General features: G+C 38.8%; 1 protein-coding gene across 2 annotated transcripts in view; it reads right to left on the bottom strand.

Moving 5' to 3' along the window:
- The window catches only part of LOC134651312 (uncharacterized), a 371,060-nt gene that overhangs the window by 55,797 nt on the left and 288,556 nt on the right, over positions 1-26,707 (bottom strand). For both annotated transcript variants that reach the window (XM_063506370.1, XM_063506372.1), the window contains 3 exons: positions 14,418-14,486; positions 6,277-7,043; positions 4,652-4,780 (listed from right to left, as the gene is read on the bottom strand). In XM_063506370.1, coding sequence (XP_063362440.1) covers positions 4,652-4,780; positions 6,277-7,043; positions 14,418-14,466 — 945 coding nt within the window. In that variant the 5' untranslated portion in view covers positions 14,467-14,486. The remainder of the gene's footprint in view (positions 1-4,651; positions 4,781-6,276; positions 7,044-14,417; positions 14,487-26,707) is intronic.

Below are 26,707 nucleotides of genomic sequence, written 5' to 3'. Positions count from 1 at the left end.
CATATTTCTTTTACAGCCCCATTTCGTGGTAATAAGTCATTTTATTCTAATTCTGTTTTCCATGTATGGTATTATGGGGAATCCGTTTGCAGAGGCCAATAAATGTATGTATGGAAATTGTAGGTACAGTCACCAGGCTCCTATTTCACCACGATGAGAGGTGCGACAATCAATTGTAAAACATCACTGTTGCTGATGTCACAGGCATCCATGGGTAGATTGGCTCTACAAATAAGATCCTGTCAGATATTTTTGTGGCCTTCGTTGTGTAACATATATTATTGCAGCTGACGGTACAGAATTTAGTAGAATCTTAATCCTTGTGCTGGTGTGGCTTTTTTAGGGTTCCGTACCCAAAGGGTAAAAACGGGACCCTATTACTAAGACTCCGCTGTCCGTCCGTCCGTCCGTTTGTCACCAGGCTGTATCTCACGAACCGTGATAGCTAGACAGTTGAAATTTTCACAGATGATGTATTTCTGTTGCCGCTATAACAACAAATACTAAAAACAGAATAAAATAAAGATGTAAGTGGGGCTCCCATACAACAAACGTGATTTTTGACCGAAGTTAAGCAACGTCGGGCGGGGTCAGTACTTGGATGGGTGACCGTTTTTTTTTCTTGTTTTGCTCTATTTTTCGTTGATGGTGCGGAACCCTCCGTGCGCGAGTCCGACTCGCACTTGGCCGGTTTTTATTGTATGATGGTACGATACCATCCATTATGGGCAGCCCGACACGCTTTTGCCCGCGACTTCGTCTGTGCGTGGAATTAGTTCGATCAATTAGAGCTGTTAGAGTAAGTATAGGCTATAGCGCCTGAATAAAATCTAATAGCAATCATTTTAAGCATAATGATTTATTGCTTACACCAATTAACAGGCAATTCATTAATTTTCTCATTTCCACCCCCTTTTTCACCCTCTTTAGGGACGACTTCCGACATAAAAAGTATCTTATGACCTACCCCGGGACTCAAACTATCTCTATGCCAAATTTAAACTAAATCCGTTCAGCGGTTTCAGCGTGAAGAGGTAACAGACAGACAGACAGACACACTTTCGCATTTATAATATTATAAAGTATATGGATTGTAGGTACCTACCTACTCGTATTTAATTCGTAATGCTCTTGTTTGCGGCTGTTTGCATGTTGATGTAATAATTTAAAATAATAATTGTTCAATATGTGGTTTCCATCCATAAAATGTTAATATTTGCACATTCTCCAAACATTATACATTCGAACAAATATTGAAATGCTGTTTAAACAACAATTTCGTGATAAAATGATAAGTAGGTAGGTATATTCTGAATAATAAAGAGTAAGCTGATGATAGTTTAAAAATATTACCAATTCAGTTTTTATGTTTCAGTTTTCAGTCCTTAATAAAGGAATAAACGAGTAGGTAACTTTTGCCGTTAGTTTTTTTTCTTTTGTATGTACTAGACATGTCATGTCATGCCGCGTGCTACTTGGGCGATATTGACCCGAAGTAGTGCGGTACGGTGCGGTGCAGTGCGAAAAAAAAACCGTGGATACTTAAAGGGGCCCACTGATTACCAGTCCGCCGCGCCGGCCGATATCGGCCTGTCAATTGTTCGGAGTTGTCAACTTTTTGTTCTAACTGACAGGTCGATATCGTCCGGACTCCGGCGGACTATTAATCAGTGGGCCACTTAAGGAGTGGTCCAACGCGTAAAATTGACAGTAGTGCAGCTGTCCTTGGAAATGGACTGTCACCTTAAGGGTAATATTCCATTTCTGACTGCAGCTGCACTACTGGTACTGAACGCGTCGCTGTTACTGTCAATTTCCATAGTAAAATGAACAGTAGTGCAGCTGCGGTTGGAAATGGACTGTCACCTTAAATCGCACGCCCTCGCCGCAAGTCTACGTACTTACGCTTTATTATTACAACTATTGGCATAGATGTAAGATTTATTTACAATGCCCTAACAGGGTGCCATGTATTCTCAAAACTTTTTACTGTAGCAACTATATGTACCATGGTTTCGCAATAAAGAATTCTATTCTATTCAGATATACCTAATCATCAACTTTTCAGTATGTTTACCCTATACTTAACAAATTCTGATCTCAAAGATCTTACGTACTTGAAAATGTTACGTACATAAGTTTATTTAGAAATATAAGAAAGGGTGCTTGAGGCGATGAATCTCAATAAGGATTCTGGTATGTTTTTATAATGTTCGTAAGGATGAACGAATATTTAAGGTCAAATTTTTGGCACATATTTCACTTGACTAAGAAGTTATATTTTCTTTTCGATTATTTTAGCGGCAGGCGATCTTCTGGGTGCGTAGCCAATCGTTTACGCTCCGTAGCGAACGAAACGCAACATATGGAAGATTTATAGAGAGACCCAAAGCATTTCGTTGTCGTAGCGCAAGCCATTGTCACCTTGGCTAGGCACCCTGTTCTGTGTACTAACGATATACTCGTATAGTGTTAATGTCGAAATAAATCATGGTAAAACTAACGACATTCTATAATGCTGAACGTCGCGTATACGTATCTTGATTTGATAGATTATTTGGCTCTGCAACGCAGTTCTTCTACGTCTTTAGGTATTCGTTGACTGTTCACAGTTACACTGTTCGACAGGTTAAACGAGTCATAGTTAACATAAAATTATGCTTTATTCTTTTTACGTTTTAAAATATTGTTATTTTGAAGATTACCTTTGGTTTCAATATCCATAGAGAAAAAGATAGATTGTTCAAATATTTTATTTACAACTACCTAAGTATCAAAAACTTGATGTAAATTCTATGTGTTACAAAACAAGAGAAAGATTTAAATACGCGTAAAAATATTGTGTTTTATGTTGAACTTGTTAACTAAGTAAAGAAACTTTTTCTATTCTCACAACGCCCCTTAAACTGAGTATTTCCTGACTGCATGTTCTCACAGAGCTCAATCGCCATACATCTTGCTGAAGAGGGTCGGCTACCTGTGGATACTTTTATAATTTATCTACAATATCACAATATTTACAAAACGGCGGGTTGCATGGAAAAAATGTGAAGAGGAAAGTAAATATTTTTTTTTACATATTTGACGTTTAATATAAATGCACCTTTAGATATGTTGATACATATTTATGTACCTACCTAATAATAAAAACTAGACGACATTGGTAAAACTATGAGCAATCTAACGACACCAAAGAAACAAATTATTACAAACAATGCCTACATACAAAATATTACATTAGAATATAATATGTCAGAGAATGACTGAATTATATACCTAATATATATACCTAGTATCATATTATTTTCCCATATAAAAGTCCAAAAACTTTTCTTTAAACTCAACTTTGAATGTTACGATATGACTATAGTACCTAAATTTAAAGTTAGGTACTTACCTAATATTGAGGCTAATAAAAACAAAACCTCGATGGTTCTATCTACGAAACTGTCTAACATATACTTCTTATGTCAAAGGTTAAAGATAAAACACCTAAATATTCGAACCTTTCAGTAAAAACGGCAATCCTATTTCGTTTTTCTCACTCAAATTGATCGCAATCGCCATACATCTTCCGAACAACCAGCAACCTGTGGCTACTTTAATATTTATCGGCGCCCCTGCTGCGTTCTAAGGGTTACTTTCTTAAATTCTGAAGCCCAAAACAGCCTAAGAGACGTACCTTTACCTTTATGATTCGCCTTTTGTCTCTGGGGTTACTTTGTTAAATCCCTAAGCCCAAAAGAGCTTAAGAGATGGGCATTCCCTTCTATTATTAGTCTTTTGGTTTTGAGTGGGTCTTTCACGTTTTTCCGAAGGTTTAAGAAGGGTATGACGGTTAATTCGGTCAGTGAATGATGTTTATTAGCGTTGAGCCGTGTGCTTTAAGTTTTATAAGCAAAGTTGTTTAACGGATGAGTGTTGAAGCTTTGTTTTCAACGTCTGTTTATTAAAAACAATGAACAAATTTCTGAAACTAGAACTCGTAAGTAGATATCAACGTAAACGATGTTGACGAGCTAGGATTACGTCAAAAGGGTTGCACTGCTATTCAGTTGCAATCTCATTGAAAAATTCTAGCTCAGCTGAACGTTGCATAACGTTTTGCATACTAATTTAATTTGTTACAAGCAGAAACGTCTGCGACGATGCTATTAAGCTTAGAATAAATTTAAAAGTGGAAAAATTACTGTCTTGGGCGATCCAGAGGCCGTGAGTTCAAGTCTCACCCAAGACAGTAATTTTTCCACTTTTAAATTTATTCTAAGTTTTGCATACTGTTATGTAGATTTCAGATCTAAATACGCTCCAATTCCATCAAAGCCTGTCTTATATAGACGATTAAATCATCTTCTTCAGCTTATTATCGCCCACTACTGAATGTAGGTATCCTGTAGGAATACGACACTTGTCTTGAGCTATATTTGGCCAAAAATGATCCAGAATTTTCCAAGCGTCGTCAAACAATTCAGCTGAAAATTAGTGCTTTTCTTATTATTGGTCACAGATCTTTGTAAGTAAATATCTACCCATATTCTGACAAAGGCAGTAGCGAGGTCCTAAGAGCAGCAACCTTGAGTGTGAACACCTCTTGGCCGAATCGTTCACAAGTTCCCAACGCACTCTAGGTCCGGTTTCTGATTAAACATACCTTGACGAAGGCAGTAGCGAGGTCCTGGGGCCCGGCAGCCGCTGGCCGGAGTGTGAGCGCGTAGTCCCCAGCTTGGCCGAATAGTTCACAACGCAACGTCATCGTCCGGCGACCCGGAAAGCCGTGCATCTGGAAATAAAGTGCTAGTAAATATTTTTTCTGTAATGGTATTTAAGTTTGCAGTGTTTAGGAGGAGTTTGTTAAGAACTATTGATAATAGAAGAGGAAAGATGCTAGGGCGCCTAATCCGTTACGACGAATTTATCAAAAACATCATAGAAGGGAAAGTTGAAGCAAAGCGGAAGAAGGGAAGACCAAAGCGAACGTACATGAATCAAATAAAGGAAAAACTTAACATCGTGTCGTATCAGGCTGTCAAAGAGAAGGCAGGAGACCGCCAAACATGGAAATTGCTCCACCGCCAAGAGTCTTACTCTTAAATATATGAATATGATGATGATGATGATGTTTACTGCACCGTAGCAAGAAGCCATGCACACAAAGGTGAGTTGTGATTATATGTATTACATAATAACTAGGTACCTATATTATTACTAAATTTCGGCTTTTTGCTATGTCTGTATAGGCACTAGTTTTTACGAAAGACCTTATAGGGATTAGTCCGGTTTCCTCGAGATGTTTTTCTCCACCGAAAACCGGCTGGTAAATATCAAATCAATTAAATGATATATCTTACAAACATAAGTAAATCTATAGTACGAGACGGGGTTTGAACCCGCGACCTCCGGATTGAAACAAGGCTATCAACGCTTTTCATGATTGCTAAACTTATTATTTTAACTGAACAGTTACATTTATGAGTAGCGATTACATAGTTTACCTAGATACTAAATTAAATTCTGCTCATAAATCGAGATAAACAGTTTAACATATTTTTTGTGTGTCAGTAGGTTTCTGAAAGTGCTTTCATGGTCTGATCAAAAGTCTGTTTGTGTTATGTATTTAATGGTAATCCTAATATCCTTTGACAGGAACTTCTTTAGATAAGCCTAAAATAAATATCTTCTTGTTTCACTTACATGTTTGTGTCTAATATTTATTTCTTAAGTTGACTTAACTGTACCATTAAAATATATTACCCGACCTAAAGAAAATTACGCCACCGTTTTACAAAGAATATTAAGTTCCAAATTAGGTCAAGCAAATTTTCTAACTTTTCTAGACTCCATTTTCTGCAGAAAGCTGCTTCAAATGCTTTGAAACTATCTAGTTTGTTATTTTCATCGTTTACCAAGCAGAGAGTATGCGATTTTGTTCACGTAGAATAATATTTCCGCTCTTTCAAGATGATGGATGAACATGTTTTTTATTGATGCCAAGAAAATGTACCATTATGTTCCTTAGATTGTAAAGAAAGCTGCAAGCATACAGAAGTTAGGAACTATTTTTAGGAATAAAAGTTATTCATCTAATCTGCAGACGTACGGACACACAGACAGATGAGCATTGCAATATTTTAAGGGTTCTAAAGAATCCTAAAGACACAAATCACAAAGTTTGACCCATATAGCGGTCTTAATAAATTAAGGAAGTAAGTAAAACATAATAGAGAAGTAGGAAGTAGAATAAAAGTAAAGTAAAACAAGAATAAACTATTTTTTTACCTGTTCAGAATACAAAACGTGCGCGTGAGAGCTGGTATTCTTCCCATCGCACAGCACCGCTCCTCCACTCGAATGTCCACAATACAGCAGCTCCAGCCAGAAATCCGCACTTTGCAGCAACGGAGCACACATCACCTTCGGGAACTCCAATATCGCCGTCACCTGCCTCTCCGGATACGTCTGTATTTGCTCCGGAGTCACGTCTAACTTCGCTGACGGCCAAAGCACATCGAAACTCCACGATTTGACCACTCCATCTTCAGTTTCCACTATTCTACCTTCACTTTCTTCTCTCTTTACTCTCTTAGTTTTACCTTTATTGTTTAAATCTCTTGTCACTCTTTCATTGTCTTTGTTAGTTTCATCTTTATACACGTCTCTTTTATCTTTAACACTATCACCATTAGACTCACTGTTCACTTTATCTTTCACGTCTCTTGCTACTCTATCATCACTTATACTATTGTTATCATAATCATTCACAAAATTGTCCGCCAAAAGCTCAACATAGTACGTTCCGCCTCGATTGAAGTAACCGCACGGGAGCGTCATGCGGCCTTCAGCATCTAGCGCTAGTGGCATAACAGCCAATAGCAGTCGTCCGTCGTCGTCGTCGCGCGCGAGGCGCAGGCGCAGCGGCGTGGACGCGCCGTGGACGTGGATGTGGACGTCGCCTCCCAGGGCGACGGGGGAGGTGGGGAGTTCTAGCCATACTTGGGTGAGGTCTGGCTCGTCGTTGGTGTAGGGGTTCACGAAGCTAGCGCCACCTAGGTAAAAAATAATCTTTATGAACAGCATATTACATATACGCATCCGTCAGGTCAGATGTATGTCAGATTGGGTGTGGCAGACGCATCGGACACTTAAAGATACCTAATGTACCTAAATAATGTATGAGTATATAAACATTTTTAAGTTCTACAATCACTGAAATGCACGCGCTAAACATCATACCTTACTTTATCTGTAGATACATTTTGAATATAGCAATACAGAATTTAATTTGTCAATAGATGTCTTCAGAACTACGACGAGAATACAATACGTGTAATTAGAGAATAAATTTAACCTGCTTGTATCGTACCTATTCCATTCGTCATTAGTGCAAAGCACTTAATGACAAGCACCAAACATGTTCTAATGTTCTAATATTGTACAGCACCTTACCCATTAAACACTATCTTGAATTCTAGAGTAAGTAAACGGTACCTATTCAATGTTGTTCTATTTACATCATTCATGAATAATTCAAAGGTTCCAGACACTCTGCTGCCATCAAATTTAGTTGAAACTGTCTTTGATGAAGTATTACAGAGGTGTGACACACTTACACGTATATCATAACTAGTACACTAGTATATTGAAATAAGGCTGCATATACCTATCCTATCCATCATAAGGATTAAATATCTGGGTGACCGAGCTTCGCTCGGAAAACATATAAAAACTCGAAAATGCGCGTTTTCCCAGAGATAAGACCTAGCTAGATCGATTTTTCGCCCCCGAAAACCCCCGTGTAGCAAATTTCATCGAAATCGTTAGAGCCGTTTCCGAGATCCCCGAAATATATATATATATAAATAAATAAATAAACAAGAATTGCTCGTTTAAAGGTATTATTATTAGATAAGGTGCGAGTACAATTTTACGTCTTCAACAGCATTACATCGTGCAACTTTACTGCTGCATAAGGATGGCTCACGCTAGAACGGTAAGGGTGCGGGCCGAGGAGTCCGACACTTCATTTTTCTACAGAAAGCATCACGTGATCAGCGAGCATCCGTCATAGAAAACGAAGTGTCGGAAGCCTCGGCCTTTCCAGTGCGAGTTATCCTACCTAATACGCTGATGTATACGCTATACAAGTAATCTTAACGATGCGTTTTTATTTCAGAGTTTTACACGAGCATATACAAGTATATTTCACTAAAGCATTCACTTGGCAAAGTTTGTGCAAGTTAACATACTTCTATCATTTTTTCTTCTCGTACTAACTCTATAATTAATGTCCTCAGCAAGTTTTTCCTGACCAAACTTTGCCTTACTTGGACAAATGGGTTTTATTCTGCAACTATGAGTAAACTACCCAAGTTCGGACATAATAGACATCAATTTTGTTTAGCCCCAACTTTTGCTGGTCAAACGAGGCTTTTATTATATTAAACGGTTAAAGTTTGAGCTGTTTTGAAGTATAATGAGTCATGAGACTAATTTAAACTTTTATGATTTTTATACATTGTTGACCCAATAAAAATTCTGTAAAACGGGACCCATACGGATGCCACGAGATTGTCACTCTGACATATTCGCTAGCGTGTGCGTAACTTACTTTCTTTCTATGCATCTCGCTCGTATGTACTGCAGTATAAAGTTAGCTTATAGGCGGACTATTTCGATAGAGGATCGGGAATCGACCTATTAACATAGGTAAGTGTGTACGGAACCCTCGGTGTGCGAGTCCGACTCGAACTTAACCCGCTTTCTGAATAACCTTATATTGTTTTCCCTTAAGAAAACCTCGACAGGGAGTAATAATTGAACGGCATTTCAAAGAGTTTCTCTGATAATATATTATCATTATCTCCAGATTCCGCCTCGCTCAGCAAATACTCGACTTCCTTATAGAGCTCATGTTAATCTCATATTTGTTAAAGCAAAACGTACCGACGCGGCTGTAATGTGGGGATGTACGGAATATCCGAGTTGAGATATTTACCAGTAATATTAAAATACTACTACTGCTCTGGCCCGACGACCCGAAGTAGATTCTTCTGTTTATTGTATTGATACGTAAGCGTGAAGCATAGAACACCCAGGACACTTCCATAGGTATCAACGGGTGGATTATCCGCGCCGCGCCGCGCATCGCGTTGAAATCGCGCCGCGTCGCGCCGCACCGCTTCGCGTTCGTGACAAGATCGCTCACGAAGGACGCGGCCTGAGTGTGTCATCATGATAAGGTCATGTGGGGTAAAAGAAACATATTTTATTACTTATAGAAACTGTATGAGGATTCCCTGCAAGTGTTACTCTTGACCTAGGTACCTTATCTAACTTTAAATGTCTTATTATTTTCATCGTCTTATATCAACGCAATAAACAACAATTATAGACTACATAATGGTTTTTCACGCGAGCTAAGCGAGCGATCTTTTAGGTACGTAATGCAGACGGCTTAAAAAAGAAGTAGACACCAGAACAGAACTGAGTATACCAAAACAGAATAAAATAAAATACTTCAATTCACGATTTATCGCTAGTATTTTCAGTAATATAAATTATGGCAATATCACATCACTATTTATATAAACCGCCATAATTGATGTGTCTACCGAGTTGCTATCACCAAAATGCAAAGACCCCTAAAGCAGTATTAAACTTCAATATCTTATGAAAATTTTGCTAGAATTTTGATGATCAAGGGTCTAGGGAAACTGGTTTTCTTTTCATTGTTTTGTGTTTGCATAATCAAGATGTCTGCTTGGTATTTTTACCGACTGGTAATGGGGGGATTAAGTATGTGGTTGGTTGTTAATTTTATGATGTGCTAAATGGGGTTGGAATTTTGTGAATATTTCCAGGTTACAAGTAAATGTTGTGTTACAGACAGTTACCCGATTGCGGCTAATATTTTCACTATAATAGAGATACAAATATTCGGCCGAATGTTCGCCACATCTTACCGATGAAAATATTGTTTGGTTCATCTGTGTTTTTCTAATAAATCTTTTGTAAACGCTTTAATTACATTAGCAGCTATAAATAAATAGGTAAGTAGCTTCCTAGTCAATTCCCTAGAAACAAAAAGGTCAAAAGGCAAGGGACGTTGCGTCGTTGTATGGACTGGTAAGATCATTTTCCCAAAATCATAATTTACCTGTAGCATAATTTCTATTCGCATTTTTTCCTATTCTTAATTTACACCAGACGCATTAATTCCTAATAACTTTTCCTTTTTAATTTTTCCATTCGCATATTTTCCCATTAGGCAATTTAGCCACTGACGAATATTTCTTACGGCGTTTATTCTATAATCAAAAAATCGATTACCCCACCCCACTTTCTTTTCAAAAAACATTTAGTTCACAACTTAGCTAGACGGAGCCCCGCTTTGCAGGGCTCTATTTCTGGACGGTTTGCCCTTCGGGCATCTGAAACTACCTAACGAACCTAACCTACCCAACCTATTAATTTAGTGTGACGTCCATGAAAACATTACACTTTGGGGAAAAAAGTGTAGGTAGGTTCGTCCTAGTAAGTTGTAAACTAAATGTTTTTTTGAAAAGAAACAGTGCGGTGGGTGGGACCATGGTAATATTATCGCCTAAGAAATAAAAAGAATGCGAATAAAACGACTTGGAAAGTATTAATTATGAGAAAACTTTAAACTAGGAATTAATGCGTTTGGTGTAAATTAAGAATAGGAAAAAATGGGAATGGAAAAATCATGTTAGGAATTAATGCGTCTGGTGTAAATTAAGAATAGGAAAAAATGCGAATAGAAATTATGCTACAGGTAAATTATGATTTTGGAAAATGATCTAACCAGTCGTTGTATGATAACAACGGGAAAACGTAACCTGATTGAAATGTTTAAAATGTCCTTCGGGAGCTTTTACAGTGTTGCCTGTTGCAATAACGGGAGGTGCAAAGTTTTTTAGCTATACCCTATGATCCACTCATCCGAAGTGGTTGATTTTACGAACTACTAAATACATGATCAGATCGGGGAAATCGTGAAGAAAGGCCAGGTCAAGAGCACCCTAAACCGGCGAGCGTGTATGAGGAATGTTAATATGAAAGTAACGGAAGTGAAAGAGGTATGTCAGGATCGTAGCAAATGGAAATCCGTGGTCTCTGCCTACCCCTCCGGAAAATAGGCGTGATTATATGTGTATGTATGTACTAAATACATCTGTTACTTTCCTACAAAGTTAGGACCAATTTAAGTCAGCGTACTTGAAGGTTCATAGTTGTATTTATGTGTCTACGGCACGCCCTGTCTGGCGTTTATGTGGCTTCTCGGTAAGGATAGACTATTATCGGTTCCTACGAGAATAGGTTTTCGCCCGGATACTATTAATAGGTACCTTTGCTACTATAGTTCAAGATCTTCGTAGCGTTCTCCATGACCCCATCATCAGATCCTGACCTGAAGACTGGTCGTTGGTGTAATAAAACCTCTGTGGGGCATCCGCGAGCATACTTAAAAAAAAACACAAAAACCTCTTCTATGTCTGGCCAACAGTGATAAACGAAATTTTTTAAGAAGGAAATCATCGTGAGGGAACCGGACTAATCCCAATAAGGCTTAGTTTCGCCTCTGGATTGGATGGTCAGATGGCAGTCGCTTTCGTAAAAACTGGTGCTTCGTCAATTCTTGGGATCAGTTGTCAAGCGGATCCCACGGTCCCATCATAAGCCTTTTGGCAAAATGTTGGGACAACGCGAGGAAGATGATGATGAGTTATATGTGGTTATATCTAAGTTAAAAACATTTTTACAGAAAATTTTGCAATGAAAATTGGAAACAAAAGGAACTCTCCTGCAGTCGCATAGCTCCAGGCTGTAGCGAGTCCAACGTGTATGTTTTAAATTATTCAGATTTTTCTAGTTGGCTGAGACGGATTTATTAACGTCGGTATAATAGAGTAACATAGCAATTTGGTTCACGTCTCTCCTGTGGACGTATGTCAATAACCTTATAAAAGGTGATTCTTTGGTAAAACCCATAAGGGTTCCGTATAAACGCATAAGGATAACTCACAGGTCAATACAAACGTAGGAACACTGATATCATAATGATATCTACTGATGTCGTTCAGTTGTCGTGCATTTCTCGTTATCGCTCGTACTTGTCTGTACATGTATTGGCGCGGGCGAGACGCACTATCACTAACATGATTCAAATATGATTCTGATGTCAGTGTCCTGTCACGCTAGAAAATGGCCTGTGTCCGGGCTGAGGCATCAGACACTTCATTTTCTACAGAAAGTATCACGAAAGTGAAGTGTCGGCTTCGGCCCGGACCCGGACCGTTCTCGCGACTCCGTACAAAAATCCAAAGACGTGCGCTTACTATGTTCCCGTACGAAATGACAATATTTCCACGCATGTTTGAGATTTTTTTATAAACAAATCGTATACGTAGGTAAATATATAGTTGGTCAAACCAATTTGTCAGTCAGTAAGAACCAGGAAAACTATACTCATCTTTTCTTTTGGGTGCTAGTACTAGTGTAAATACAAAGATAGTAATGATTATATTGATTATCTCTGTGTATGTTTGAAATGAGACAGTCCTTTGACAAACTATAATAGTCTCTTAATCCTGGAACTAATTACTGGAGTCGTTAGCGACAAAATCGTTTTATTTGTCCCGTTAATTGACTTTTCAATCGACAGCTATTTATCGCATTACCGGCTCGATCCGGTCTGAACCAGACTAAAGCGGCGTTCGAAAAAAGCCATCTTGATTTCATACTGGTTTGACATTATAGGAAAACAACTTAGCAGTTAACAGAGGGCTGGCCAATAATTTGCCCAGCGGATCAGCATTGCCATCCAGCGGGGCCATGCGGCCAGCCTTCTGGGCGCCCTACCTTGCGACTACTTACGACTTAGGCCAATTTTTTTATTTATTATAGGTAAGTTTTTAATTTATTTGTTATTTATTTATGTTCTATATATTTATGTTCTAATAAAATTTCAATTTACTTAGCAGTTTACAAACACTTTAAAAAAGGTACAAAGCCAGGAAATTAGAAGGGAAGTAATTTAATTTGTGACGGTAGATATGGCCATCGCGCCGGTCTTAAACGTTTTAGCTCAATAACTTTGAAATAAACTTCTGTTTACAATTTTGCTCGTCACATCCCTTGGCTTGGCTATGTTACTAAGCTATTTTATACTAAAATTATATATAGGTATCTACTGATGTGGTTCATTGGTGCTGAATCAGATTAGTCTTACTATAATGTCAAATCAATATCAGATATTTAAAGTCAGAATGCCACTCCTTTAGGAAAATGACCGGGACTCTTCATTAACGCCTAATTTTCAGAATGTCAACACTGTTTTATTCAGCGACATTTCATTTGGATTTGAATTCGCTTATATATACACAAAAGACAAAGGATTAACATATATGCTCTAGACGGGTTCTCTATTCGTAGGTGCTTTGCGCTACAAGGCGGAAAAGCCGTGTTATCGGCTACGCTCGTAGCGAAGCTAAGGCCATTCCTCTAACTTCTAACTCTAATGTGACATTAGATGAGAGACAATTGAATTTCTGAATTTTGTCACTGGATCATTAAATATGTCTATACTTACTCCTGGAGTCAGGGATCATGCTGCCGTAGGTTAGGTAGGTTTAAAACAAAATTCATCATAATTATATAGATATAACAAACAACTCCGGGCAAACTTCCGGGGCAAACTGCCGAATCCGACACAAGACCAGACGATTCAACGGAGCCACGCCGTTTTGTCGCCTAAATAAATAGTGTTTAGTTTTTTTTAAGTTTATATAAAATGAATGTATATGTTAGTCTGTAAGGTATTTGTAATATGGGCCTTGTTGCCTGATTTAAAATGTTAAATAAATAAATAACAGTTTTGAATGATTCACGATTAGTTTCACTAGACTTATATCGACCGGGATATGGACCGTGATTACCTTGTGTATTGTTTTCTAGCTCCCGATATTTCGACGCAGTTACACTCATCTTGTTCTCGGGTCTCGGGTAACTTGAAGATAGCGGATGCGTGTCAAATGTCCCGGTCGATATAAGTCATACAGGTAATATCTGATATTAAATGTTATTACCTAAAAACATATTAAAACTAACAAAAACAAACAAAACTAAATTAAGAACTAAACAAACTAAACTAAAACTACCTACCTAAAAAGTAAAAGCCTACAAATAGATAATGGCCACCCAGGTCTGTGCCGTCTGGTAGGGTGCCCAGAAGCTGGCGGCGTTGCCGCGCTGAACGGCAACGCTAATGCGTTTGGCGAAGGTAAGCTCCAGCCGGTCACCCGTTGCGTCTGTTAGGTGTTTGGCCAACTCTTTATAAAATGCTGTGCGCGCCGCGCCTTATATTATAATATCTTATATTATAAGATAAAATGTGTTACCAGCAATAAGCAGCAGGCGCAGCAGAGCGGCGAGCGGCAGTGTCATCATGCGTCACCGCGCCATGCCATCTGCAACAAACAAACATAACCTATTAATATACAGACAACACTTTTCACCTAAACATACACTATGAAAGCGCTGGTGGCCTAGCGTAAGAGCATGATACTTTCAATCCCCGGTCGCAAGTTCAAACCCCGGCTCGTACCAATGAGTTTTTCGGAACTTATGTAACGTGCGAAATATCATTTGATATTTACGTTGCTTTTCGGTGAAGGAAAAACATCGTAAGGAAACCGGATTAATCACAATAAGGCCTAGTTTCCTCTCTGGGTTGGAAGGTCAGATGGCAGTCGCTTTCGTAAAATCTACGCCACTGAATTCCTGGGATTAGTTGCCAAGCGGACCCCAGGCTCCCATGAACCGTGGCAAAATGCCGGGACAACGTGAAGAATTGATACACCATTGATAAACCGCATGGCTAGTGTCGGATCAAGCTAACATTAATGCTTGTCGATTTCTCGCCGCCCGTCAGACAGTCGCCTTATATAAAGACTGCGCTACACCCCGGGCGGACTGCATTAAACTTGCATCCGGACTGGTTCCTTTGTCTAGGGAATTCTGAAGTTCTTTGTAATATGAATTTATGAATATAGAGTAACTTCTACTTCTAGTTAATTGCATTTATGATGAGGGGCTAATGTAAAAGAATTTATCGGCCACTTAGCGTATTTGAACACTCTTCAGTTTATGTGAAACTGATGGTCCTGTGTTTGAATTTCGGTACCAAAGTCATCATCATCATTTTCCTAGCGTTGTCCAGGATTTTTGAGACGGCGCATGCATGGGTTCCACTTGGAAAGACTTGGCTTGAGCACTTGTATTTACGAAAGCGAATGCCATTTTTGGACGCATTTAATTTTAACGAAATTTTTCAGATGTCAGACACATAATTACGCAAGTAGGTAAGTCAAACCAATATCAAAATCTAGTTGTGATTTTGCAAATTCTCATGAGGCAAATATTTTGTTCCCTCAATAACCAACTCCCATCTCAACTAAAATAACTATCGTTCCCCACGCAATAATGTAAACACAATCTGAACACACATCAAACTTGTCACACCACATCCATAGGGAGATAGAAAAGATACTACCATAAACAACCTTACCATGAAGAAAATAAAGTACAAAACAGCGAACACAATTTAAGAAGATGCAATATAGTGAAAGCGTATTTCTGTGTGAGAAATGGCAGCGTTCTCAAATCAAATTGTTCTAGTTTCTACGGTGCCTGTTTTTTATCTGTGGTGTGTAATTTGATATATCTTAGAGGAGAGTGCACTTTGCGCTACTGCGGAAATTGTGTAAAACCGCGTCTTCTGGGGATGATTATATTCCTAGTATTGTAAGAGTAATCCCATCAAAAACATTAATAAGATATCTTTAATTTGTAATACATATAATGACTTGGCAATCGCACATAATGCTTTACTCGTACCGTACTCGTAAATATGTGTAATGCTCAAACTGCAATTAGCGCTAGCGTTATGTTCAATTAGAATAATTTTTAAGAGGTGACGATGATCCTTTTGTCATTATGCAGCCGTGCGATGGCCAAGTCATTATACGTATTACAAATTAAAGATATCTTATTGATACGGTTTTAACACCCCCTGGCACTGATTAAAATAACCGACTTGGTTTCACATTACATCGCAAAACTTTTTTGTAGTAAAAGCGTTGCGAGACTTGCGCCTTTTTACATGTAATGTTTTTGATGGGATCTCATCTCTTTTTGTAGGCAGTCCTTCTTTTCGGGTACTCATACCCATACTATGTATACACATATCATAACTAAACATATCTTCATTCATACTCACATCGTACATCGTAGTGTACCTTTACTTTACCTACTATTTGTAGGAACTGCAACAGTAACATTGTAATATCATATATTTATATGGGATTACAAACTTACTTATGCAGTTCTTAGATCTTTAAAACGTGACTGATATTGCAATATTTTTAGGTTCCCCCTTTATGTGGCCATTAAACCCTAATTCTGTACCAAATTTCAGCTCTCTGAGTTTATGAGAAGTACTAGTTCCATTCTGATGATCATGACTGAATGAGTGAATGAGTGTCATAAATGCGAAACTTTGCTTTCGCTTAACTTCGGAACTAAATGACCTACAGACTTGAAATTTTGGATTTTAAGTATGTGATTATAGCTTACTGGATGACGAAAATTTCTGCGTTCTGGTCTTATCCAGAGGTTCTCAAATAGGGACCTGAAAATGCGGCGAAATGGTTTCAGTAAAGGATGGTACGGCAGTGTTTGCTTCGCGCCCGACTTGGCGGGGGCACTGCCGTGCCCCCAGATATTGGAGAGGTACGGACAGAGAATAGTTAGCTGATGATGTAATTAGTTGCCAGGGAGAGACTTGTCTTGCCAAGCACTGAAAAAATAGCCGAGTCAAGTAATTTAAAAGATAATCATTCTTAATTTAAAAAAGAATTGACTCTGTGTTTGATAAACGAAGAAAATAATTAAACTCTAATAGTTATTAATTTTTAGTTGATTGTGATGATTCTACCTTAACATAATTTTAAGATCATTGTAACACTCACAATATGACAATAAAGATTTCAATTTCAATTTCAATTTTAAGTTACAGTAGTCTTGTTAAGATTATTAGGTAGATATTATGTTTATAGGTTAAGTAACTTTTTTTTAATATTATGTTTTTTTGTATTCCCTGTTTTGGCAATGAATACAATCTTCTTTCTTTCTTTCAAATGCTTCTTTGAGCATAATTGAGGGATTTATTTTGGTTTCAAAACAGTGAAATAGTTGTAAACGTTTCTTATTGTGATTCACAATGTACCTAATTGAAATGTTTACCCATTACGTGGCAATTTTTAAAATTCATTTATTTTTGTAGTTGTTTGAAGCTCAAAGGCGTACTCCCATACCAACATCTGCCTACCCTGATTATTTCAGTGCCAAAACTATGCCTAAACTCTGATATTAATATCAATATTAGCTAAGAACCTATGCATTTATAAAAGTCTTAGTTTAGCAGAATCCAATGTCCTCGCAAACATCGCGCAGCGCGATCCGTTTTATACTGGATATTAATATTTTATACTTTAGCGTGAAATATTTTACTAAAATAGGATCCATAAGATTCTTAGGAGGTCACTTTCGAGTTAGGTCACGTTCTGAGAACGCCAATTTCTGAAAACGTCACCTAGTGAACTCGTCACTTTTTAATTAATTATTATAATTATAAGGAGCCTTTAATGTCCCACTGCTGGGCAAAGGCCTCCCCCCACTTTTTTCAGCCTTCCCAATCTTGTGCTATCTCTGTCCATTCCTTTGGTTGGTCAGGTTGACTGAACTAGCATGACAAATACGAATGTTTCCGAGAAAATACGATGGCACACAATTATCCACTACATCGTACGTGTTAAGGCTTGGTTATGGCAGATATGGGCCGGTCATATAACAAGAATGAACGACAACAAATGGACAAAGACAGTGACAACATGGCCGGGTCCAGCGGGAAAACGAAGGCAAGGAAAACCACTAAAAAGGTGGTCAGATGAAATTATTAAAATAGCAGGACAACAATAGAAAATAAGAATAAGATTGGCAGGCAAAATAAGAGATAAATAGAAGGAGTTGGAGGAGGCCTATACTCAAGAGAGTGGTCCTTAATATCTTAGATATAATACATATATCAAATTGACAACTAAATTTTATTAAGTTAATTTAATCATATTTCAATCAAATTAAGTATTAAAAAAATGACATACTCGTAAATATAAAAATTTAGAATGTATTTATAAGTAAATTGTTCATGAATTAAAATTAAAATGTAAATAATGCATGCATTCGTATCCGTCAATTCTTTTTTTATAATGTAGCGATATTAAGGAATAAATGGCTTTTTTTAATTTATTTATGGCAGATATAACTTTTCCCAACATCAAAACCGAACACGTCATTACAATATTTACAATTTCCGAGAAACAGACAAAATCCTTTAACAAACCCACTTTCCTTTAACAATCAAAAGTATCGCGGCCTTAATTCCACCAAACTCATACTTCAAATAAGTCTTTCATTTCAAAATCATTCTTTCGTGATGCACAGCACGAGCGAACAAAAGGTCCTTTGATTATGAAGAAGCAATCATGCCGGTGATGTTTGACAAAAGAATTCATCGATTTACAGTTATGTATAAAGGGCATGGTTTTTACGTAAGACAGAGTAGAGGGGTAATGACAGTAATCTATCGCCCGTTTAAATTAGAATTGGAAAAAAGTGTAGGTAATTAAATAATTTACAATTATTGCATAATCACGTAAGAAAGGAGAGTCATGGAACAATTAACAATTTTACATTTACGCTGCGTCTTACGTAAGCGAACAACTCGCGAACGGGAAGTGAAGCGATGCCCACGTAGGACACTTCTATAGGTATCAAAGGATTGATTTACCCCGCGCCGCATCGCTTCGCGTTCGCGTGTTGTTCGCCTACCTAAGTAGCTACCTAAGTGCTAACACTTTCACCGCTTTCGCGTCTTCGTAAGCGCTTTTCGTCACACCTACGTTTTTTCCCGTGTCGTCGGCTACGCTCGTAGCGCGTAGCTTGCGCTGGCAGTGAGTATCAGGACAATTCGAACGTACACTGATATGAGAACGACATCTAACTGATACCATTCAGTTATCGTGCATTTCGCTCGTACTTGTCCGTACATGTATTAGCGCGGGCGAAACGCACGATAACTAAATAACATTATTCAAATATCATTCTGTTAGTGTACGAGATTAACTTTTCTTTGAAGTTGGACTACTCTACCTTGGTCTACTCTGGAGAAACAGAGGCCAGTTATTCCACTTTTTCCTTATAAAATACGCCTCGGCTTTGTCATTTAATTTTAAAAGTTATGAGTATTTCTGGAATCAGTCGCTTTCGTGAGATCTTATCTCGTGAGATGAGGTACCTATTTTGTCTTATATAATACATTTTCATAGAACTATTTATACTACATGCTACGAGGGGAGTAAAGTAAAATATTGTAAACGAGAGCCGCAGTGTGATGAAAAATATTTTAAAATTTCTGTGCCCTTTAACAAAATTTCCCATTAAGCTTAACAATCAAACCAAGATAACTCTGCACCGAGTTGCCAATAAATGTCAAATCTCTATAAAAATATGACGTTAGTATTAGCAATTTCATATTTTGCTACAACGTCTGTGGATGGATACAAACAGCAACACTCTTAAAGGCTTCGTCACACAGGCGCATTTTCCGGAGAGGGCGTGAGCGGGGCGCGCCGCTTTTACATATAAAACGCTCACGCCCCGCCTGGAAAACGCGCATGTGTGATGGAACTTAACTGTCCATCGGTGGATCTTATGTCAAATATCAAATATCAACATTTATTCAGCAAATAGGCCACAAGGGCACTTTTACACGTCAATATGGAATTTACATACAGCAAAAAAAAAAACACATCAATAATTATAAAATACAACTAAGCCGTAAATATCAAATCAAACTAACATAGAGATGTATAAAGCCTCTAAATGTCGAATTACAGAAAACGCAATAACAATAGTATTGAAAAAAAAAAAAAACACAAAGATACAAAAACTATAATCTAAAATTATTTAGAGATGTAAATGTCTCTAAGTGTCATCATAACTAAAAGATTAAAATATATAGTAGTTAATCAAATTATCCTTAGAGATGTATAGGGTCTCCAAGAGTCAAAATCCTGTATACCTAATTAAAACATTCATTAAATTAAAGAAAATGATAGTAAAAATAAAATAGCATACGAGAACCGAATGAGGTGTGTCCATGTAATTATACTCAAAAATAAAGTTACTAAATATAATAGCTCGTGTTAGCTTAAATAGACCAGTCTCCACAAACAGCACCCGTTCACGAGTATGACGCGTATCTCAGCCATCGCCTCTCTCAACCTTCATTCGGGAAAGTGGCGACCCGATCAACAACGCCACCGTAAGCAAAGACTTTTAAGCGAGCATGACATATTCAAGCTGCCGGGCCATATTAATATTTAAATTGTAATAACGTATAGCTGTGAGACACAACATTTTGTTCTTGTATGTTACATGAAAAACGGTATATCTTCACATAATTACTAAGCAAAATGCCCTATATTGACTAAGAGATGTATAGGTCTCTCAAGTGTCAGAATCATTAAAAATATAAATATGTACAAACAAATTAAAAATAAAATTAAAACTTAGAGATGTATAAGGTCTCCAAGTGTCAAAAACTAAAATTAAATTAAGCAATATAAACAATATACCTAATTAATCGAGAACATGATGGTCTCATGTGTCAATTCTACTGGAGACTAGCATGATTAATTCACAATGAAAAGAAAAAAAAAAGAAAAGAAAAACAATACATATTAACTCTTATTATACTATCGAAATCAAGCTGCCGGCTTAAAGGCATCTCTATCATCTATAAAATCATTTACAGTGTAGTACGCCTTACTCAACAAGGAGCGCTTAATGTGTGACTTAAATTTGTTAAGTGGTAAATTCGCTATATCAGTGGGAACTTTGTTATAAAAACGTGTACAGTTCCCGACGAAAGACGTACTAACCTTACGGAGGCGGTGGGCGGGCACAGAAAGTTTATGTTTGTTTCTAGTGTTATAGTTATGGATATCACTGTTAAGCTTAAATTCGTGGACGTTTTTCCGAACATACATAATATTCTCAAGTATGTATTGAGATGCAAGGGTAAGAATGTTCACTTCTTTGAATTTCTCTCTCAGGGATGCTCGAGCGCCCAGTCCATAGATAGAACGTACAGCTCGTTTTTGCAGCACAAATATTGTCTGAATGTCTGCCGCTTTTCCCCACAACAGGATTCCATACGACATAACACTGTGGAAGTAGCTAAAGTATACCAGCCTGGCCGTCTCTACGTTTGTCAGCTGTCTGATTCGCCTCACTGCATAGGCAGCAGAACTAAGTTTGCCGGCTAGAGTGGCTATATGTGCATGCCACTGCAGTTTTGCGTCTAAAGTGACTCCAAGGAAAACCGTTCGATCTTCGAATTCCAGCGTATTACCTTTTATTTTAATATTGCTGTTGTTTACCTGCTTGACGTTCGGCAGCGTAAATTTGATGCACTTGGTTTTCTTGGCATTCAAAAGTAAGTTATTTGCCGTAAACCAGTCTACTATGGTGGAAAGTGCATCGTTAATGTTATCGAAGCTGTTTTCCTTCCTGTCTACTTTAAATATAAGAGACGTGTCATCTGCAAATAACACTATATCATGTCTATCTTGCACTAGTTTTGGTAGATCATTAATGTATACCAAAAACAGAAAGGGACTAAGAATGGAACCTTGAGGCACTCCAAGAGCTACTGGAGACCCCGCCGATTGAGCTCCATTGATAACTACTCGCTGAGTTCTATCCGAAAGGTACGAAGAAACAAGATCAAGGGCAGTAGCTTTTATCCCATAGCGGCATAATTTTCTTCTTAAATTCTCGTGATCAACGCAATCAAATGCCTTTGATAGATCACAGAAAATTCCAACAGCATCTTGAGCTTTTTCCCAAGCGTCAAAGATGTGTTTTAGAAGTACCGCACCGGCGTCAGTAGTTGACCGACCTCGGGTAAAACCAAATTGATTATTGTCAAGCAATTTATTTCTGTTAAAATGAGACAAAAGTTGATTAAGAATAAGTTTCTCGAAAACTTTGCTTAACGCCGGTAGTATAGAAATTGGTCTAAAGTTGGTGGGGTCTGTTCTCGTTCCAGATTTAAACAGTGGGATAATTTTGCTGTGTTTCATAATATCTGGAAAAATTCCAGTATCAATGCATCTGTTGAAAATCCCGGCTAAATATGGTGCGATCGATTCTACAATAGAATGTAATACTTTTACTGATAATCCCCAGAGATCTTCCGTTTTCTTTAAGTTTAATGATCTGAAAGTTTTAAGAACTATATTCGGAGTGACATAAGAAAATGTGAACATTTCTGTACATTCCGCTACGGTTGTCTTCAGAATTTCTTCAGCGACCTCTGGCGATGAATTAAGTGACTTTGTTGTTTCTACCGGTATATTCGAGAAAAACTGCTCGAAATGATCTGCCACTTCACGGTCGGAACTTACTAAAGTGTCAGCGATTCGTAGGTTGTAATGCGGATCCTTCATTTTACGTTTTCCAGTTTCGTTGTTGATTACTTGCCATACAGTTTTAACTTTATCGCTGGAATTTAGAATCTTTTTGGACAAATAATCAGCTTTAGCGGCGACACACATCATCTTAAAAGATTTTGAAAAATTCTTTACGTACTCTAGAAATTCCGGCCTTTTATCTGTTGTTCTCAAATCATATAAATCATAGAGTTGGCGTCTCTTCTCGTGAATATCCGGCGTAGCCCAGTCGCTAAATTTAGTCTTGATCTTGCCCTGCAACTTCTTTGGAATGAAACAGGCATCAAATTCCTTTTTAATACAGTTAAACAACTCTGAGCTCAAACAGTCAGGGTTATCCTGGGTACATGAAAGATAACATAATCTTCTCTTGATATTTCGATTGAATAACTCCAAACGCCTTTCGGAAATCGGTCTGCACATAGTGTCTTGTGGAATTTCCTCAGTTTTCCCGCTGAACGAGGCTTTTACTCCACAGTGGTCAGAACTTAGGGTATTTATAACAGATTTACAAATCGCATCCTGGTTACTGAAGATGTTATCTATACATGTAGCACTGGTTGCCGTGATTCTAGTAGGTTCACAAAATAAATTGACTAAATTGAAGGACTTAAAAGTATTTAGTAACCTTCCACATAATGGCGATTTTTCTAGCAAATTAATGTTAAAATCACCACATACAATTATAATTTTCTGACTTCTAAAAACAGCACTAAGCACTTCATCTATGACCGATTCGAATAAGTTATAGTCTGCCGATGGGGGTCTGTACACGCATATGATTATAAATTGTTCCAACTCAACGCAGGAAAGTTCTATATGGCGTTCCACAGACATGTCAACAATGTCTCTACGCTCCTTACTTTTTAAATTATGTTTAACCATTATCAATGACCCGCCGCGGTTGCAAGATTTCCTAAAAAAAGAACTTACTATACTATGATTATTGAAGTTAAACATAAATTCATGACCTTTAAGCCAGTGCTCAGTTACACAGAGAATGTCAACATTCGTGGACTGTAAAAACAGATCAATTTCGAGTTCCTTACAGGTAAATCCTTGGATATTTTGGTGAACCAAGTTCAATAAATTGGTTTTACTAATCATACTAGCATCGCAGCGATCAATAGGAACGGAGCCGGCCGGTGCACACGTTGTCGGAGCGATTAGTTTAAATTCATATCACCAGGCGGCTCCATCTCAAAACCTACACTACCAAGGCGTACAATATTATTAGGCGACTTAAGGCTACTAGACGCCGGGCTAGCCACGACGGGGTCTTCAATATTATATGCTAACAGATTAGCACACCGTACTAGACATCTTCTCGGGAGGTAGGTTCTTTTATGGGGCATAACAAAATCGTCTACAAATTTATTCGTATCAAAATACGAAATCGTACTACTGTACAAGGAAAGGTTGTACAACAAAGAATTGTAACGAAACACCCTCCTATTGACCTCGCTCGACATTGTATATGGGAGCGCACAAATAATTATTTTTGCAACCCCGCCCCGGTCAATCGCCGAGAGCGTAGCGGATAATTTTAAGATATCTCGCTTAGTACAGTCGACACTATTCCCTAAGAAGACTACGAGCGTCGAGTCGCGGTCAAACTCGCCCGCGGCAATACAATCGACCAGACGACCGACGGAGGCCCCCGGGTGACAGTTGTTGATGACGCCCCGCGACAAGCGCTCCGCCAGCAGCGCGCCCAGGCCGGCGCCCCCCTCGTCCGAGTACAGGGCGGTGCGCGCGGGGGCGGTGCGCGCGGGGGCGGGCGCGGGGCGCGGCGGCGGGGCTGCCGGCGCGGCGAGGCGAGGCGGCGACGGTGCCGGCGAGGGGAGGCGAGGCGGCGATGGTGCAGGCTCGACGAAGGGCGGCGACGTCGGAGCGGGCTCGACAAAGGTCAGCAGCGACACAGCCAGCTTGACAAGGCTCGGCGGCGACGGAGCCGGCTCGACGAAGCCCGGCAGCGAGGGAGTCGGCTCGCCGAGGCCCGGCCGCGATGGAGCTAGCTCGACGAGGCTCGACGGCGATGGTGGGGGCCGAGGCGCCGGGTCCGCGAGGCTGGGGGCAGGCTCGGGGTCGCGGCGCGGCTCGGGCGCGAGGGAGGCGCGCGACGCGAACAGGGCGCGCAGCGCGGGCGAGCCCGGCGCGGCCAGGACGGCGCGCAGCGCGGGCGACTCCGGCGCGGCGGGGCGTGGCGGGGGCCGCGGCGAGTCCATGCGCAGAGGGTAGCCGCTGCCATATGCTTGTATGCTTTTTGTAATAAGGTTTAGGAACTGTCAGTTAACAGTGTGGTACCTATGTAGTTGTAGTTATAAGTGTTTATCTCTATTACCTTCTATTAAAATAAATAACTGGGTGACCGAGCTTCGCTCGGAAAACATATAATAACTCGAAAATGCGCGTTTTCCCAGAGATAAGACCTAGCTAGATCGATTTTTCGCCCCCGAAAACCCCCATTAGCAAATTTCATCGAAATCGTTAGAGCCGTTTCCGAGATCCCCGAAATATTCAATTCAATTTATTTATTTAAAAGACAACAATGGCCCATAATGGTTAGTAACAATTAAGATTAAAAACTAAGTATATATATATAAATAAACAAGAATTGCTCGTTTAAAGGTATTAGATTAGATAGATAGATAAATACCTACTGAATGCGTCCATTCCAACCCGAGATGATCCTAATTGCCAGGGAACTACTCAGACCGAGGATTCGCTTAAGGTAATGCCTCCATTTCGCTATAATTGCTGCCTGAAAGCTGAGCAGTTTCAGGTAATGCCTAGCCTAGCTAGAACCTAGATTGTGTATCTAGTCACGTTAATAAGTTACCAAGTTCATTCATTTTTACAAGACACCAGTCGATGCTATTAATAGTTTTCCAAAAATAGGTAAATTAAATTGTTTACAGTGGTCAGAAATTGGTTTTATGAAAATACACGTACTTACCTAACGTAACCCAATGTAGGTAGGTAGGTACTTAACCAAAACTAAACATATTAAACGTTCTGGATCTCACATGATGATGATGATGATCCTTCCGGCCAATTTCGATCATGGCGACCACTTCGACTTCCAGGGTCTCACATAAAGAGTGTATAAGACAAAAGCTTGCAATCGTGATTTTGTATTGTTTTTTATTTATATATGTATATTAAAAAGATAGGTATCAGCGGCTCATATTTGAGCCAGAACGCTTATGGGTGACGTCATATCGTGGGATTCGACAGGTTAAAAAGTGCATAAAAGCAAGATTTAAATTTTTTTTTCTTCAAATAAACTGACGCGTTCGATCACAATGGACGTGTTGAGCAAAAAAAGGTCACAACAATTATGATGTCATATATTTTTTTGGAGAAATTCGTGTTTTTTCGAAAAAAGCGGGCAAAGTTGGCTACAATGACGGTATCTATTTCGCACAGCGAATTGGTATCGCTATACAGCGAGGAAACGCGGCCAGCCTTCTGGGCACCCTGCCCGTTGACTACGATTTAAGGCAATTTTTTTACCTGTAGCATAGCGTAGTAAGGTTTAGTAAGTGTTATTATGTTGTTTTTTTAGTATTGTGCAGCGGTCGGCAACCCGCAGCCCGTGAACCTGTCGCTTGCGGCCCGCGAGCCTCCCTGGCTATTTTGTATGTAATATTAACAAACGACAATGTCTAGTCTAGTCATAAATATTAACAAAGTGCGGCCCGCGTCAACTTCGTTACCTACTATGTGGCCCTTGGCTGCTAAAAGGTTGCCGACCGCTGGTTTTGTGTGTTAATAAATGAATACTAAGATAGCTAGGTATCTCACGAAATGAAATCACGTTCCCGCGAGAATGGGCCTGTAATTTGTTTAAATTAAAAACATAATTATTCATCTTTACCAACACCGTAAATTGTCTGGAGCCATTCCATCTTCATTCACACAAATAGCAGAACATTTATAATCCTTATGCGTAGGCTTTCTATAAAACCTAGTCCTTCAAGAGCAGAAAACAACTGTCAGTTTTTAGGATTCCGTACCCAAAGGGTAAAAAACGGGACCCTATTATT

Source organism: Cydia amplana, chromosome 10 (assembly GCF_948474715.1).
Source record: "Cydia amplana chromosome 10, ilCydAmpl1.1, whole genome shotgun sequence".
NCBI lineage: Eukaryota > Metazoa > Arthropoda > Insecta > Lepidoptera > Tortricidae > Cydia > Cydia amplana.
This window is presented reverse-complemented; position numbering and strand designations above follow the sequence as displayed.